Source organism: Hesperophylax consimilis, chromosome 2, assembly GCF_061612785.1.
Source record: "Hesperophylax consimilis isolate HC1 chromosome 2, BYU_Hcon_1.0, whole genome shotgun sequence".
NCBI classification, from domain to species: Eukaryota; Metazoa; Arthropoda; class Insecta; order Trichoptera; family Limnephilidae; genus Hesperophylax; species Hesperophylax consimilis.
The window spans coordinates 31,079,245-31,099,024 of record NC_142837.1 but is presented as its reverse complement, the minus strand read 5'-3'; the positions used below and the strand labels follow the sequence as shown (position 1 = coordinate 31,099,024).

General features: G+C 32.8%; 1 protein-coding gene across 1 annotated transcript in view; it reads right to left on the bottom strand.

The window, feature by feature from the left end:
• Positions 1 to 19,780, bottom strand: part of LOC149425905 (phorbol ester/diacylglycerol-binding protein unc-13-like) — a 304,195-nt gene that overhangs the window by 242,571 nt on the left and 41,844 nt on the right. Inside the window, exon 3 of the mRNA XM_089643854.1 lies at positions 16,389 to 16,491. Coding sequence (XP_089499980.1) covers positions 16,389 to 16,491 — 103 coding nt within the window. The remainder of the gene's footprint in view (positions 1 to 16,388; positions 16,492 to 19,780) is intronic.

Genomic DNA, 19,780 nt, shown 5'->3' with positions numbered 1-19,780 from the left:
ACTATAATATCTAATATTCTTTAAAAAAATAGTACAGATCCGTGAAAAACACAGGATATTAACATTTTACGGATTCTAATGCTGAGGTTTTCATTTACACAAATATTTGCTTCAGAATTATTGCCTTTCAAAAGAAGAAGTTTACCTACCGAATGTTAGTAAAATTGTAAATTTACGACATCTGTCCAATGGCATTATCAAAAATACAGGATCATTTATGAAAAGGTTAGCCATTCAAAGAGTATGAGTGTACGAATAAATTAGCTATATCAACCTGTTAACTAAAGAATGTCCACTCGACTTAGTTCAGTGAAATCACTCGCATTATCACAGTAACGTAACTTCACTATTTTAATTCATATCTGTTAAAAAATTAAGCAGACAGATTTCGAATAAATAATAATTACTTTTTCAATGTAATACCGCACAAGTCTCAACTGCTGCCAACCGTGTGGATCCAGTGATACTATATCATCCCTAACTGGGGTATGTAGTAAGGCTTAAGGTAGTGGCGAGTGGAATAAGATGGGGAAGAGAAGGTTGGAAAGTACCTGACGATTCAGATCTGGTCACAAAACACCACCAAAGCCATTTCAAGAAACGTTTCTGCATGGTGGTCTTACTGACTAAATTGTGAAATAACTAAAACTATTCAAATAAAATTTACCTGCACACACCTGGATTCGAACCCGCGACCTCCAGTTTGACAGTCGGGAGTCTTACCCCTCGTCCACGGTGACCAACTAATTAATAATCTACATACTTACCTACTTTATCGTTTGACTGATTTGATAAGTAGTTCCTATTTTGAAAATTCAAAATTCATTGATTTTACAGGAATATTTCACATCACACATTCACTAACACGCGAAATCATTTGTAGCTCGTCATAATTTAAAAGAAAAAACACGTAAATTTGTTTTTGACCAATTCAATTTTATTTGAACTTTACCGGTTTCGTAAGAACCCTTCCTTCATCAGTAGAATATTAAAAACTGACACAGTTTACGACTAAACACTTTTTTAAATTCTACCGATGAAGGAAGGATTCTTCCGAAACCGGTAGAGTTTAAATAAAATTAAAGTGATCATGAAAAAAATATATGTGTTTTTTATTGTCAGTCTAATTCACTAAAATGTTTTATTATGCTGGGGGTGATTTTAAAGATAATTTTGTCGATTTGCAGTTATGATTGAAGGGTACTAGTGGCATTTAATATGGCAATCAAGTGTCTTTTTGTTTGATAATGGAGGGAATCACTAGAAAAAAGTTAACCACTTATCTAATGGGTGTGACACGAGCTTCAAACATTAGATCCTTCCACTGCGTTGCTTAGGTGGCCATAATAACTCACGTAGATCTGTTCCTTACGTCTCTTTATTATAATATCAAGTAAGGGCCGTGCCATAATACCCGGGAAATAAGTCGTATGATTTATGATACACGGGGTGGGTCTCCTCTGCCAACGTCGAGGGCGCAAAAACACGGATTTAAGAATGTAATGGATGAATACGTATTTTTACACTTGGCCCCTGCAACTGTTAAACGTTTTATGGTTTTTATTCTTCTTTAAATACCATGCCTGTTGTATGGCAGTGAAGAACAGAATTTGAAGAGGAAGATGAAAGAGATCCCAGAAGTAAAAATAAGTATGGTCACGTTAAAAATGAAGATCCGGAAGAATGCAACGCTGATGCAAGCATAATCGATAAGTTTAAGAAAGGTACCCATAGGTGTTATTTCTACTCTAGCTTTACTCTACTTTAGCTCTACTCAAAAGGCCCGAGGAGAATAATTTTCCTCAGGGCCTATGCCATCTTTGGGAATGCTATGTGGAGTTTTTTTTAAGGGAAGGAAGGAGAGGTAGATCTCGGAAGAAAAAAAGTTTGAGGGGTGGGTATAAATCTAGGGGTCAGTGTGTAAAAAAAATCCTCAGGACCAATGTTATCTTTGAGGATTCCGTGAGTAGGGTATTTTTAGGGAAAGGAGAGAGGAATAGAGAAAGTTCTGGGAAGGAAAGAAGGTACGAAGGCGACTAGGAATCAGAAGATCAATATGTCCAGGAGTGACGATCGTATGAACCCATCCGTTCTACTTCGGTGCAAGGCGATGGGTCAAAAGGTCTTCCTCAACCAGTCTCTCCCAAATCGACCTGCCAGGCAGAAAGTGGGCAAATGCATCCGCTGCCAAGACCAAGATAAATCTCCCGCCATGAACCCGGGCACCCCTGCTAAGTCTACAAGCGTAGAGAACCACTTGTGTTGGCTATCCAATAAGAGGTTCTGGGGCGGTGGTACCCATACCCGCCTTCCAAATGATGGTAGTAATAATAGTTAAATAAACCATACGACGTCTGAATACACGGAGAAAAATTTATGTATTGTTAATTTATTAAGAATCTCTTCAAATTATTGGTAACCTGCTTAGAACGGGATTGAAAGCCTTTAACGAATGAATTAAAAGGGAACCTGTTAATACTTTCAAGGCCTGCGATCCCGTTTCTAATCGGATTACCAATAATTTGAAGAGATTCTAAATAAATTAGCGATACTCATTTTTCTCCATGTGTCATTTAATTACGTGCAAGTCGATGTAATACGCTGTGAACTATGCTATGACCTGTGCTATAAACTAAGCTATGACCTATGCTATGAACTAAGCTATTAAGTATGCTATGAACTATTCTATGATATATGCTTTGAGCTATCCAATGAACTACATACACGTATTATTAGACGCTTTGAAGATTTTATTCTTTCCTGATCGATAAGGCTATTATGTGGGCAATCTTCATCTTGCAGATTGCATCCCGGAGCAACTCATCGTAAATGCACTATATTTAGTCATGTAGGTATATATGAAGCCCTTCTTGTCAGCATGGTATTCATGAAAAGCTAGATTATAGAGAAGAGATAGGTTTGTGAATTTTCTTCTTTTTAATGCATAATTAAATAGAAGATGTTCTATATAATTGTCAGGGTAAGTGACATTAATACCTCATAGTGTATTTATGCAGTCGATTGATTGTTTCGAAAGATTTGTAAAATTGTTCAACCATACCTTTGGATAGCGAAGTGACCACCACGGTAAGTCTGGTAATATAATAATATACTTATAATTTCAAATGGAAATTTATTTTTATAAAATTGATAGTAGAGTCAAATTGTTTGTGTATAAATAGACAGTAAAATTTATTTTATATGTATAATGCACAGTAAAATTGATTTTATATGTGTAATACATCGTAACAATTATTTAATATGTATAATTTATTTTAAATGTGTAAAACATAGTAACATTTATTTTATATGTACAATACACAGTAAAAATTATTTTATATGTATAATACAGAGTAACATTTATTTCATATGTATAATACACAGTTAAAATTATTTTATGTGTGTAATACAGAGTAACATTTATTTTATATGTATAATGCACAATAACATTTATTTTTCATAATTTTTTGTCCACACAAAGAAAAAACTGTATTAAGTATTGCTGATTAATTAAAAATCTCTTCAAGTTATCGGTGATTCGGTTAAAAACGTGATGGCAGACATAGACATATAGTTATATCAATGTCTGCAGGCCACTCCCCGATAAACTTTGAGTAAATTTGTAATAATATCGGAAAATGTGTTCATGCACCTGCGTTTGTCTAATATAATGACCAAATACGAAATTTTAGGATTTTTTATGAACACTTCCGACATCGTGGTAATTAATTGATATTTTACTATAAAACTTATCAATTCATTAGCTAAGCGCCTGCAATCCCGTTTTTAAGCGGATTTCACCGTGAATATTTTGGTTTAAAGACGTACCCCAATAAAAAGCTATACTTGTGTGTATAAGAGAGGGATGTCATTTATTTAGTTATTAAGAAGATTTTTATTATTAGTGGTTGTCAATTAGTTTTAGTTATTATTTTTTTTATTTGTTTAACTTTTCATTATATTTTTTAGTGTGTTGTGAAATCTTAAAAGCTATTTTCAAGGGATCTTATATTTATTGTTAATTTATAAAAAAAAATTCTCAGGCATTTGTAGTTCCGTTTGCTAAAGTTTTTTTACATCATCATCAGTAATATGTATTTTTGTCAGAGATTCGTTTTGTTTCTGAATGGTACGGCTTTAATTAAAATATCTTCTTTATGCACTAGTAAAGTTAAGTGGTATAGGAACAAAGTATTTAATTTTGATGTTTAATTCTTCCAATATAAGTTTTGAAGGATATAAATTGATTTGTGCAAATTTTATTTATTAGTTTTTGCGCTATTTTGGATTATCAGCGCCCTTAACTTAATTTTTTACCAAAACGGCGCCACACAATTCAGTCAAATATTATTAATATATCAGTTTTATTTCTATATTTGATAGATGCTTAAGAATAACTTCAAAGAAATTGTTTTCATTGTTTTAATGTTTTACATGAAAAATTAAAATTTAATATGGCATTCGTGCTTCACATAAAATGAAACGACGTTATTGTCTCTGTATTCAATACTTAATTAACTGAATTACACATGTTAATATCGCAATATAAATGTACATTTTACGTTTTACGTAATATTTTGTGTGGCCCGGACAATAGGTACAAAGCCGACACAATTGAAATAATGTTCCTTTTTGATTTACACGCAATTAAACCCAGTCTACAATAAAGTACACAATCAATTTAATAAACTCGTTCAAATATTGTGTCTTATTGACAAAAGATAATTTATACATTCAGTTTTCCCCATTTAATTCAGATTTCAGTTGTTGCCGGTTGAATCTCGCTTGATTTTAGGTATTATAATTGTATTTTTCATGACGTATATATAGGTTATCCATTGTAAAGAGCCCCTTGTCTGCGTACTACTATGTACTTATAATTATACTTGATGGATAAAAAATGTTTTAATTTTATACTAATTTTGCTTTTCAGGCAACTTAAGAATGAATAAAGAAGAACATAGTCAAATTGATTAGTAAGCCTTAATTTAAACGGAATCGATAAATATCGCTAAGCACCATTTGAGAGCGGGTATTCCAAACTAGTTTTATTTTATTTTAAAATTTTAGTTTTTTTTCGACACTATCAGTGTATAAAATGAAAATTTGCCTGTACAATGTTTTCAAAACCCAAAAAGTGAACTTCTTAACAGTCCTCTCCATAAAATCGTTTCTTTATTAGCCGATTTTTTCAATAGCCAAACAACAGTTCCCAATTATTCCCTATTATTCAAAACATTTAATTAGCCAAACCACACTTCCCAATTATTTACTAATAGTCAAGAAATTTTACTAGCCAAACAACAATTCCCAATTATGTTCTATTATTCAAAACATTTTATTTGCCAAACAACAGTTTCCAATTATTCCCTATTCGTAAAAGCATTCCATTAAACAAACACAATGAACCTGTGGAAACAATGGACAATAGAGACTAGTGCGACATTAATTGAAGTCATACTTATTATATGCATTTTTAACATATTCATAGAAGTTACTCAATAGTTTTAACTTAATACCTAGGTTTGGCACTAGAGAATCCTCGTCGGTATTAAAAAAAAACTTCCCTGAAAAAAAAAGCATTTATAGTTTCTATGCACTACTTTCACAACATTTCATTTCCTAAATCAAGTTTATTAAGATTATTTTATTACTTAAAATGAAAGAGACGGGTTCTCCAAGGCTCTTGCCTCCGCGCAGAATGTTTGACGCGTTTTCGAAGACCTTTCCCCGTCAAAATTCACGGCACACTTTACAACAAAGGACTCGGCTGACGTACTTGTATAATGGAAGGCGCCCGACATTACTGTGAAGTCTCACGCGCTTCCCCACGCCGAAGCTCCCGACGCGACGCCAACATTGAGCTTCTACTAGGCCGGGAGAGCTGAATGTACTGCCATTTCGAACCCACATTGTGGTAACATTCGGGGACGTTCCTGCTTTATTGTAAAAGTTTTTTGCCAACATAGATATACAACCTTATTGATTAGGCTTTTACTTGAATGATGACTATATTTTTAAAACCTCTTTTTAAAGAACTAGTGTAGTTGGTACTACTTCATTACACGTTAAAGCGATATTAAAATATTACACTTGATACCTTTGAATGTAATCAATTTAAATTTGCGAATAAACGCATGCTCGTTTATTGAATGTTTTAATAAAGTACTTATTTATCTTATGTACACGGGAGTCGGGGTCAAGGATCAGAATAAAAGAAGAAAATGTTTTAGAATACGTATGTATGTGAGTGAATCAAAGAGTGTGTGCTAAGACACAATTATTTCGCGGTCGTTCCTTTCTGCCTACCTCTTCGGGAAACTTAGCTTAAAGCTAACGCGTTCACTGAGATACCAAAAAAAGTATGCGATGCGGGCGTCTCTCAGTACAAAATCAAAATAAAAAGAAATGGTGATATTCAATGTCAAGAAATGTAAGAGAAACAGAGTATGCAATGTTGATGGCTATCGATATAATAGTCAAAGGGTTCTAAGTCAATGGCGGCATTGATTTAAAATCAAATCTTCATGGAAGGCATATATAATATTTCAATTTGTATCTATTTTATCTGTTCAGTGCAAAGCAGTTTGAATAATTTTTCTTTTTTTTATAATCAATGTTTTTATACAACACACATCACAAAACAACAAAAAAAAAATTTATTGTGCAAAAATGCGTTTGTGATTTCCAGAAATATATAATTTTTAGTTTATTCAATTGAATAATAATAATAATTATAATGTTAATTGGCTAATTTTTATTGCGCCGTTTTTGTAATCATCTCAAGGGCGCTGTATATAAATAGGTACTCTTATAAGGGTAATTTCAATAACCGGATGGCAGCGGCTACGAAATATCCGATTATTTCAACAGCAGTATGATTTATTTTTAAACTTTATGCCACTTTAATATTATTATGCAAAATTATGTAGAAACTACTTAACACGATAACTTTAAGTGCTGCCACCCTTTCCAACGTAGGCCAATAATAGTTCAGCTCCCATTTACTACAACCGCCATAAGTATTGTAAAGTACGGAAAAAATGTATATTAGCACAAATATCTACCTATGATTTTTACCTGTGAAAAATCACGTTATATATATGGACGATTAACTGTAATGCTATTGATGATTCTATAACTTTTCATTGATTTGAATTTTTTGGTATATACATATTTTTAAGGATATATAGGTAATAAAATATGTCATTTAATAGATTGAAAACATAGATAAGAGGATTATCGAACAGTCTTTCTTATAGGAAACGATTTATCAATTCGACGATACAACAAACATCTGTGCTAATGGAGTTCTAGAGTCGATTGGTCAAGAAAGCACCCACATCTGCAGGTGCTTTGCCAGGTTCCAAGCAAGAAGGGGCAGCTTAATTTGTACACACAGTTTAACAGGGAAAGAACGAGTAGTCATAATAAATTAGAAATATAAATATACAAGCTGAGTGTACCCGAACTTACACGGGGTTATAAACAAGGTCAATTTCAGCCGTGAAGTGGCCGATGGGAGTAGTTTGGGGGCCCATTTTAAAAGCCGTATACCAAAGATATTAGAAGAACGAGATGTGCTATGAGCAGTTGTGTGGAATTGTTGTGCCCAGTGTCGCCGGTTTTGTTCACCAATACTACTGCACACCTTCGCTTACGCTAAGGTATCCGCACTAATACATAGAACAGATTTCTGTGCGTACACGTCCCGATAGTATTCAAAGTACCCTAATTAGGTAGTACTCCGCCTACGGTCCGGCGGACAACATAGCATATCTCGTTCTTCTAATATCTTTGCCGTATACCTACGTAAAACAACAGACCACTATTTTTCTATAATTTTATTAATGGCTTTTTGTACAAGGTAATGCTATGGTAAAAAATAGTGATTTAAAGATAATATTATGAACTTTTAAAAATTTAAAATAATTCAACAAATTCAAAATGCCGCGATGTTATCATTTTCAATTGCGTATTACACAATTTGCTTATGAAAATATTATTTTGCATTTTTAAAGGTTATTTAAAAATAAATATTATAATTTTTTATTTAAATATGTAGATTACGTAGAAAAATATTACAAAAAAGAATTGCTTATACCTCACAATATCCTGTGAACTACTATGGTATCTCCAACTGGAGCAAGTGAAGAGATTGAAGTGAGTGGGAAATTTGTTATAATCCTCACAGGAAAAGCGTCGCAGGCGAATTTTTTTCTGTGCTATCTCTAATTGAGGTAAATATCTACGTTGTGTGAGGAATGAAGTATGAATTATTTAATTCACAAATAAACGAAGTTTTTTCTAGGTCGAAGCGCAAATCAAAAATTGATTTCGATTTTTATTTTTCGGAGACTTACTATCCTAACAATATTTAGCCGGAAATCCGTTAGTATTTTATTATATTATTTTTGTGTTGTTTAACATTGAAACCTTCAAAACATATCAGTTTAACTGGCTAGTAGCCGAGTGGATAAATGCGTCAGATTCACACCCGCGCGTCACGAGTTAAAAGCACTTCTAGCTAAGACCTCCATGAGTCCTGTGCCTCAATTTGTACCATTCTGTTACTCCTCCGACAATGGTCCCTGCTAGGTAACAAAATGATATAATATAAAAGAGTTCTACGTCCTTAATGGAAACCATTTTCACATCATCCCCAAAGGTGAGATGTAATGCCTTAAGAAACTTATTTCTACTTATCAAACAAATATGTTATTTAGGAAATAAAATTATTTACTAGTTTAGTAAAGAAATCAAAATATATAGGAATATTTAAAAAAACAATTTTTTGTTTAAAGCCTGAGAAAATTTTTTTGTTACAGTATATTTCTGATGGTATCGCCTAGGTGAAAGACCATAATTTAGAATCGAAACGTTGCTGATATGGTAAAAGGCGAGTTTAGTAACCAGATCTGAATAGCCAGGTACTTTCCACCTTCCTTTTCAACATCTCCTTCTTCTCCCATTTACCTTCATCTCCATAATATACCCCAATTGGGGATGCAACAGTCTCTTACTCTTGCCTACATTTTTCTGTCCCCACTGCCCTCAATGGATAGGTGGGCACTAATCGATCTACTGGTGTCTTGTTTAATATTAACGGTTGTAAGAATATTGTTTGGTTTTGAAATGAGAATATGCTTAGTTCCTACCGGGATGTCATTTGTCCAGTTCCTACATTTCTCTAACCATCACCTTTCTGGAAAAGGATTTGAAGTTTAACGATGGCCAGAAAATAGTCAGAAATTTGAATTTGTTGAAAAAGGCTTAGTACTACCTTGAAGACAAGTCGGTGTGATTTTCGTGTACATATTCACGTTGAAAGAAGGAAATTGTACGATAAAATATAACAAATGGGTCGGTGCTTTACCGGCATCGATTTACAGAAATTTTTCACCAGTTCCAATTACGTAGGACACACAAATGGACCATTATTAACATGTTAGGAATGTAATTCATGTTTATCAATATTTTTTTAATTCGGTTTCAACCAAACCCAAAAATTTTATTTTAAAACCTTGCATAAAATAAAAAAAACCTAAGTCTTGGAAAGAAAAGCGTGTAAACTTTTCTTCATATTGCTTTTTAAATTTTTCGAGAATTTTAATACCGAAAAAGATATTATTTTTTGAATTCCAACTTTTTGTATCGGAAAGCTTTTGGAAGATTATTATTTCATGAAGGATATTACCTTTCTTAGAACTTTTATTCTATTCCGTTATAAATACATCAACTTTGAAATTTTGTTTTTGAATAATAACGGTTTTCGGAAAATTATTTTGAACTTAAAATAATTTAACTAGGTATTTAATAAAAATAAATAATGGCTTCGATTTAACCTTTTTCCGATATTTTAATAAATATTATTTTTGGGGATTGACCAACAAAAGTAGCTATATTTTTAAAGATAATATAATTTTGTAAATAAACAAGGTATTGTTTTAATTAAATTTCTAAAATCTTTGAAAACGAATTCCGCCCCATAAAACCTTCCGCATAGCGAAGAACTTATTTTAAAAATACGATTTCATGTAGTGCTAAAATGTGAAATATTTCGATTTGATAATTACGGTGTCTATATCAATTGTGCGGTTTTTAAAAGTTTTACTGTTATGAGAAATCATACAAGAATTTTAACTGTATGGAGCTGGTAAAGCTTTGGCATCCTATTTTAGGGCAGTGGAAGAGGAAAAAGAAGGTTTTCAAGTTGTAATGATAAGCCCTTTCTACTTCAAACTTTTCCTTCTCTTCTTTCTACGATAAATTTTCCTTAAGTCCCATAGGTAACTTTTCCATAAGGCTTTGGTTATGTATATATCCGGGGTTGGAATGTCCTCCCTTCCGTCTTTCAAGCCTTTGTCCCTCTCCTTATTACACACCCCTTCAAGTGTGTACATCCTAGTTTGTCTACGTGACGTACGACCTTGAACGTACTCATTTCACGTGACGGTTCAGTATAAAAAGGCTTCACCGAACGTTGTGTTGGTTTTTTGTTTCTCGGTTTAGAAACCTAGTAATCTATGTATGTGTGGTATCCCTCGGTTCTTTTGAGATAGAGTGAGTTGAATCCATTACCGCTGTGTTTTAAAGCCATTTCATAAACCTTATCTTCTAAGTCGCCTGCTCCCCCAACTAGCTACGCGATTCTATCTATCGTAGGGTAATGTGAACATAATAAAGTGTTAGATTTTATATATGTGATATACATACGATAAATTTATGGTGTTAGTTGTCGGCGCCATCCATGTATATATTTCGGGAGGGGAAGGAGAGGAAAGGAAATGAATTTTTTTCAAGTTAAGATTGGCTCCTCCTCTTTACCAAACAAAACCGATGGATGATAATTTGAGCAAGGCGATCGATATCTGCGTGTCTGGATATCACAACCGGCCGGGTCTCCCCTTGTTCCAAATCGGCAACCGTCACGCCAGAATAAAGAAAACCAGGTCTCATCACCAATTTCAGAATTGCCCCAACCTCATACACCTCCAGGAAAATCTACTTTACTGAGTGTAGAAAGGGAAAACCATGACATTCCTTGTCACGAATCTAGTCGCGAAAATGTGACACGTAAGGTCCTAAGTTACGTGCCACCTCTAGAAAACGTTGTAACTCCCTCGTCGTCGGGGATTTACATCCCTTTCTAGGTCAATAACATAGATAACACACGACGATCTTGTCGACATTTAGCCTGCTTTTTAGCGATAGGTTGTGTGCCTACCCATTCAGCCAATTATCATGTGAGATATATGTAAGGTCTACTCGAAATGCCAAATTTAGGATGAGGACTGTCTGTATTTTAATATTTGGTTCTAGTAATTATTTTATGAGGTTACTAGCATCCTCGTGTATTAGGTATGGGTAACTTCTATTGAATACCTATCCTCTCAGGTAGGTATAAACGGATAATTGGTTTGATTTTTGCATTTAATTTAAAGAGGCTGCCTACCTCTCGAAAGGTACCTGTTGAGAAAAGTTCTTCGGTTGGTAGTTTTATTTCGGAGATTACCATCTCCCTCTTTTGACTCTAGATTTGTTTTTGTGCATCCCAATTCGTAACTTAGAAAGTCGAACAATAGATGAAAAGTATTAAATTAGAAAGTCAAATAACAGAAGAAAAGTATTCATTTTGTTCCGTCTGGTTGCATCCGATCGCTTTCTATTCCGGCGGTCATACGCTAGCAAAACTTCCCCTTTGACTGACTGTACCTGCGTCTTGTCCTATATATGAAAGGGTCATTGGCCCGTCTCCCTTTTTCAGCTGATAGATAGTCTGATTGACACATTCCCTTTCTGAAACATTATTTGGGCTGCAGGGGTTGTAAACTTGGATGCTGTATCCGTCCTTTAAAGGGACTTCTGTTATTTAATAAATAATATAAAAAAACTCACCCTGTTAGTCACCTTCAAATCCTAGTGTGAAACTTACCTGGTTACACACTACATAGCTAAATCAGTTTAATTTTCGGTCACCTCCCTATCGGCTTCTTTCCTCCTTTTAGCGAAATCCTTGCAACTTGTTCAAGTTTGGTCCCCTCCCTACGCCTTTAAAAGGGTAATTAAATAATTCTGTAAATACAATTGTACCTCCCTAATCTCTGTTTTACAACGCAATCATTATTATTATTATTTTTATGTTTTTAAAACAAGTAATTTAGTTTGAACTACATATTTACGAAATCACGTTTAATTTAACACATTTTATATTATAATCGCGATCGCCCAACTCTTAGCGCCCCTGGGGTGATTTTTCACAAAACGGCGCTCTACAAATTATCCAATTGTTCCTACCTCCACTGAGTACAACCACTTTCACTTTACACAAACACCGGTTCAATAATATTTCACTTTAATTCAATATACAACAAAGCTTTCTAACACCATTTGAATTCACTAATTAACTGTAATTTCACACAACACTTCTGATTTGTATTGATTTCTCGGAGCTGTCAACGTATCCACGTTCAAGAATTGACTGCCCCTCCGATCTCTCCCTTCCCGTGGGAATGTGTTTCTTCAAGCCCGCCTGTCAATAAATCTTATCTGTTAGCCCAAACAAAAAATTTTTGGAGTACATTCATTTCGTTTATTTATGTGATTGTTCAAACCATCACAAAGTCAATTGCAATTGGATTTAGAGCCAAGTAGATTGCTCCTCTATGACAAAGGTTAACAAAAGATATCTTTGTGTATAGATCTTAATATTTAGTTTATGTACAGGGGGTCTGAGAGTAAAGTGCGCTAACTTCGGGAGGTGATTCTATATAATGGCAGAATTAAAAAAGGCAAATAAATTTTTTCGAAATTTCAATATTTATTTTCCCAAAAAAAAGTATTTTTTTATAGAACAATATTTATTTTCCCAAACAGGCAATCCATCTTATTTTACCTAAAAACTACTTTAAAACGTTGGAATACTAGAAAAGTTGTGGAATCACCCCGAAATTGGCGCACTTTACTCCCGGACACCCTGTGTATATTATAATACATTTGTGTTACCATAATTCTTACTATATCTCGGTAGCTGCTGTTTATTTTGAACTGTTATCTAATATTCCATATTCTAAGAAAAAATAACAATTTTTTTCAACTAATTATAAAAACATATTCGCTTTAGGTAGACCATTACTCGGAATGCGAACCTTGAGATAAATTGAAAATATTACTAAGAAAAGCCCAGTACTAATATTACTAACTATCTCGATTCCTTTTATGTAAATTAAACGAAAATAAGCAATTTTTATTTCAAACAATTATAGAAAAAAATGATTAAAATATGTAGGTTACTGGTATTTCAACTGGTGATAATTTTGTTAGAAAATGCACAATTTCTACGCATTGAACATTTTATTTGTTTTGTTGTTACTATGTGTTGATCAATAATTTTAATGAATTTCTCGAAATTCCCAGACGAGGTTTAGTTAATATTTAAGTGAGGCAAACATTCCAGGGTTAAGAATAACCTGATAATATTTTTATATTCCTTCTACTCTTGTAGCAATAAGTCTAAAATGTTGCTTTATTCTTACAACTACCAAATGCACTCTCAGATTTTCGCACAGGGATTACAAAACTTTGTAAAACTCAACATGAGAATCACTCGAGCATTGTATTTACTTTTTTCAATCATGTAAATCACTAGATCCTCAGAAATTCCAGTTTCCGGAAATTTACTATGAAAATATTAAACTGGGTTTTTAATTAATATTACCAGACAATATTTAGTAATTATTCGCCACAAAATAATTTTCCATTTCAAGTCTATTTCCTTGTTTTCGCCCCGCTCCTAAAATAATCTTATTTTATTGTGTGATTTATATATTTATTGTGTTATATACGTAACACGGCAGAATACCCCAAAAATATATCACTTTAATAAAATTACTCATTTTACGTTCAGTAACCCAACGCAGTCCATTATATTATTTTCGCCCCCGTTCTTTTTTTTATCCGTTGGATTTATATAGATATTTGTTGTGATAGTGCTTTTGGCAGATACATAAGATCGTGAATATTAATCAAAGTTATGAATTACAGGCATGTGAAAGGGTATATTGAAGCCAACAGTGATGAGAATGGTGGGTGTTATTCAATTAATTGTGGAATAATGTTATATCTGTAATTTTCTGTTTTATGTTTACAAAATTTTTACGTTAACTTAGGAGAAATTAGTTAAAACATATTTATCCTATTGACTTTTCCGATCTCGTTAGTGTAAATCGTAAGAGTTAGATAAGTTTTTTTTTTTATTTTACGAACTTATGCAAATGTACCTACTTTATTATATTCATCGACGAGATAAACTAAAGAAGTATACTGTGGGCGTGTCACTGTGCCCGATGTAAGTAAAAATTTTCTGACATCTGGTAAAGACGATTAAAATATTTTACACAAGAAAATATCGAAAATTATTGTTCTCGAGCAGATAATTAATTCTTTTGGCTTATCTAAGGCCAAAATATCAAAAGTTCTAATATAAATCAGTTTTATTTAAAACCGTAAATAACACATTTCTAGGGATTGTATACATTCATATAAAAATAAAACATTTTATTTACGAACACAATATTTTATTAGTTTTACCTAGTAACGTTATTTTAACGCCGCTCTGGGAACCATTTATTGGATAACCAAAACCCCCACTATAGGTTACCCCCAGTGGTACGCAACGTTTGATGACTTAGTAGGGGTGTTTGGGTTGTTGGGGTAAGGTTTGTCTAGGTCTTGGCGGCGTATTTGTTTGCCCATCTACTACGAGTCGGATCGAGAGACTGCTTGAGGGATATCTTTTGACCTCTCCAGCCTCTCTCTCGACGCATCAACTTGCACCGCAGTGAGAGGGATGTATTCATACGACCGTCACTCCTGGACACATTGGTTCCCTGAACTTTGTCTCATTCCTTTCCCTAAAATATCCATCACATACCGTCCATTCATCCATTTTAGAATGCTACCAAATTTCTGCATATTTCCTTCCTTTTATTACTTCTACTGCGTATAAATAAGTGAATATGGATACATATTATGTACATTACAATAAGTCAAATAAGAAAAATAGAAAATTGATTTTGCCTCTTGCCAGGAAGCATCCTGTGCAAGTGCAGCAACGCAATTCAATAATAAACTTCAATTGAATTCTTGAGAACTTCTCAATATCACCCTATTTCAAACATCCGCATCGTATGCTTCTGCATTCTGCAATGCGTTCAAAATAAGTTCTTTGCAAACTCCTACCTGGTAATATTAAATTTCTTACTTCAGAGGAATAGTATAAATGTAATAATCATTTTTATTCTGTCATATTTGCGAAAACATATTTTAACAGCATTCGACAATTATGACTCAATTTAACAAATTTCCCATTAGTTAAATTGGTTGGAATTAAAAAGAAACTACATTTTCTTAACAAATGAATATCTAAAATATGAAATCAAACAATTGAAAACCCACCATAAAGCAACATTTCAACTAACAAATTGCAAAACATGATTTTTTTGCTTTTTTTAAATTGCTTATTTTGTGAATGTGATATCAAAGGTAATATTACACATAAATTATATGAAAATAAATATGGATTATCTTAATTCTAACCACACGTAATGATAACCTAGTAAGTAATTTTGATATATTATTTTTCTCTCACAAAGTATTTTACGTAATAAAATTTTTATTTTTATATTAAATTTTTGTTTAATCGCAACACAATATTATCTATTTGAACAATTGGTGTCATATGTATAAAAATAAATACATTTACCATATTATTTAATTAATACCATTCCTTAAAATATTTTTATGTAAACATAACAAATTGCTTACTGCGGTTTAAAGCCAACAATTTACCTAGATTTGATCATTTATTTCATAATTTTAGATTCTATAATTTTGGCAAGCGATTGCTTAAAACGTTTTTCCAAACATGGAATAATATACCAAAAATCACTAGAGTGGTATAGTACATGCACACACACTACACGTTAATAATAAGTTAATTTTGCATTCACCACTACTTACCTACCTATTTCATGTTAAACTAATAATAATGTTAGACCGGTCAGTGGATAAGTTGTCATCGCATTTGGGTCTCACTCAGGCGTAGTGTGTACAATTCATCAGCTGGCTTCCTCCATCACAACACTAGATACATTTTTAGATTACTGTGATGTTAATAGGAGATTTTCAAATATTGTCAGGTTATTCGTAACCCCTCAGTATTTTTCTTTCAATTCTCATTTAAAAAATGTTTTTGAAATTGATCGAAGTCGAAAAAAATGTAATGAAGAGAGTCTGTGATGTACCGTACTTTTGTAATTTTTTCTCCAATGTTTGGCAAAAAATTTGGCTCGGGGGATGTAAGTAAAAAATGTATTACTTATACTTACAAAAGAAAGTCTTGTTCCCAGCAAGGATCGGCTCCTTTCACTACAACCGTTGTTGATTTGACGTTTTGAAGTTTCAAGGTAACGTAAGTGTTAAATTGAGCCGCTGAAATACAAAAATACACACATTAACACATTTCTACGTGAAAAAGATGAAACGAATTAATAATTAACTAAAACAATATCAAATTAAACGAATAATGAATAAATAATTTAATCACTCCAAACATTGGTTCGGATATTGTAAAGCTCTGACTATCACATTACACATACAAAACGTTAATTTTAAATGGCACAATACTTTAAAATAAAGTATTGTGCCATTTAAAATGAACCCAAACATTGGTTCGGATATTGTTAAGCTCTGATTATCACGTTATACATACAAAACGTTCATTTTAAATGACACAATACTTTAAAATAAAGTCAGTTTCTTAACGACAGAAATATTTGGCGTGGCTTGGTGTATTGAAAGGACTTTTGGTCAAATTCGCTCTTGCAGGTCTAGAAAGTTAATCTTTCAGTGGGGTTATTTTAATTAATTATGAAAACCATAGTAAAAATATCTAAACTGTTTTATAATAAATACCTCGAGAAATTACACAATAATCGTTTGAAAAAATAAAATCCTTCGCTTACAGAAATTTATACAAATTCATAATATTTTAATAAGATACTGTTTTTATTAATCTTGAATTTAAATAACTTACATCCGTGGGTGTCAGCCTGAAAAAAAAAGTAGTTGAAAATTCGTGGGCGTTAAATAAATGTGAACCTTCATCAAACCTCCGTTATCAGTACCGCCAAATGATTTTCCGAAAAATAATCTTTATTAAGCATGACGTACTCTTAATGATAATATCGAAAAATGTGGGATCACACAGTGAGATTCAATCTCGATTGACTGCGAGAGTACTTCCGTGTCATAAATGTATGAAAGCATACGAATAGAAACGTTAAAATACAGCATGTCCGGGGTAAAGTGTACTAACTTAGGTGATAGGTGATGCTGCATGACAGTACAAGTAAAAAAATACAAAATACTTTTTCTGAAATTCCAACTTTTAAGGCTATTTTTCAGGAAAAAATGTTAAATTGTTCCGTTCCGTCAGTCTTCAATTGTCGCGCTTCGAATCAATAACTTTTATTATATTCGCAAAGGATTTGATAATTTAATGTATCTAGCAGTGTATAACATTTAAAACTTGATTGTTTTAATCAAATCCTGTTAATGTAGTGTATCTTTATCTTAGCGTGCATTTATTTAGACTTACCTGAAAGAACATCTTTATTCAGTGCGTGTTTTCTCCAAAGCCTTACTTTTAACATAGTGTTTATTTATCAGTAATTTTAATTACTTTGACAGTGTCTGGCTTCACCCATGATGAATAGGCAGACACTCGTTTGGTTTACGGGCTACGTGATGTAAATATACATGAAAAGTGGACATTTTGAAATTTTGTTAAATTAGTCAAAAGCTATGGAATTAGTAAGTGATTAATAGTTAAATAATTTTATCGTGCAGTATAACTAAATTTTGTTTATTTTAGTACAGTTCTCTTTTGACTTTGGTTTAAAACGTACGAATTGTAGCATAACTGTAAACTTCAAACACTCGGTCTAATGTTATTGTTTACTTGCAGTTTCAAAGGATACGGGCCGATCACAACATTGCCACCTCGTTCTCTGCAAGCTCACAGCGAATTTATCGGGTAATTTATCTGTACACACTAAAGATTTTTAGTAGGTCTGTCTTTTTGTACGGGGAAAAAAATTTGGATTTTCGTAAAAAGTTATGTATCTTTTTTACTCGTACGGTCATGTAGAATCACCTCCCCTAATTAGTGCACTTTAACCCCGGAAACCCTGTATATTAAATTAAACACAATTTCTATACCTCTTAATGTAAGAAAAAAGTAAAAAGTGAACAAATCGTTTTATTTCGTGATGTTACTAACACGAAAAATTAAGTGTAAATAAATAAATTAAATTTGCTCTAACTGATGGCCAATATCATTTTTGGTAATGCTATTCGTAGGGTCTTTTTAAGGGAAGGATGAAGAGGAAAATCTGAGATGGAAACATGTATGAGGGTAGGTTGGAATCTGGGGGTCAGTGTGTAATGTAAGGCGTTGGGGTGTCCGGCTGGAGAAGTCAAAAGGTTCTCCCGATCCGGCCCGCCACGACGCATCTGCCACTAATACATAGACGAACCATAAACCCTGGAACCCCTGCTAAGCCACCAAACCAAGCGACCCACATAGGGTGTCCTATGGCGGAGGTGTCTTCTATCCATTGAATGGTTCTTGAGGCGCCGTAACCCTTATGGCTGTTTTATTATTCATTGGTTAATACATAATATAGTTTAATATAGTTATCCTTGAGTAATGTATGTAAAATGCCAAAATAATAATTTCTAATGGGAGCTCTAATGCTTACTAGTAGATTAAAAATATGTTCCCATAAGGTTTTCTAATTTAAATAACTATTAACTTTCAAATTACTTTAAGATGAAATGAGACTCAATTATCTAGTCTAGACTCAAGAAACAAAGTTACTCTAAATATGATGAAACTACCTAGTACCTACATGTATATTTCTACATCTTAACGATAGTAAATTTTCATCAGATGAAACATCACTATAACTATTACGTCGCAATATTGCGATTTATCTTCGTGTGCCAAACAATGAATTAATAATTTTATAATATATATTATTGAAATCCTGTTAAAAACGTGATTGCAATCCATTTCCTAATAAAATATCAGTCAATTCAGAATACATCATAACACGTGTTCATGCAGCTGTGCTTTTCCTGATGAATATAATGACGAAATACCACAATATTAGAATTTTCAATATAATCACGTATTCGTGTTTTTAACTCTTGCTGTCCCGTTTTTAACTGGAATATGAATAATTTTACCAGATTTTTAATTCTACCAGTTAGTTTTCTCGGTGCACTTTATTATTGTTCATTATAAGTTTTACAGTAGAAACGAATGTCGTTTGATTGCTTTTTTTTTTTGAATATGCTTAAATAAAGACGACGCTTTTTCAAAATTAGCAAGACGACAATGACGACATGGCTTTACTTGATTCATCAAGAGAATCGGATTTCTTCAGGCGTGGACAAATTAAAAAAATAACGTTGGGATTCAGTTGTTAATAATGTGGAAAACTATATCGCTCATGTAATTCCAAACATGTGCAAAAATTACGATTTTGAGTGCTGAAGAAATTTCCGTGAATTTACCAACTTCCTTGTGCAAAAAGACCTCTGGAAATTAAATATTTATCTAATTTTACCGTTATTGTAAGGTACGTTTCTGTGCAACTATTATAAATTCATTACATTTTAAATGCAAAATGTATTTTATACTGATTACAGA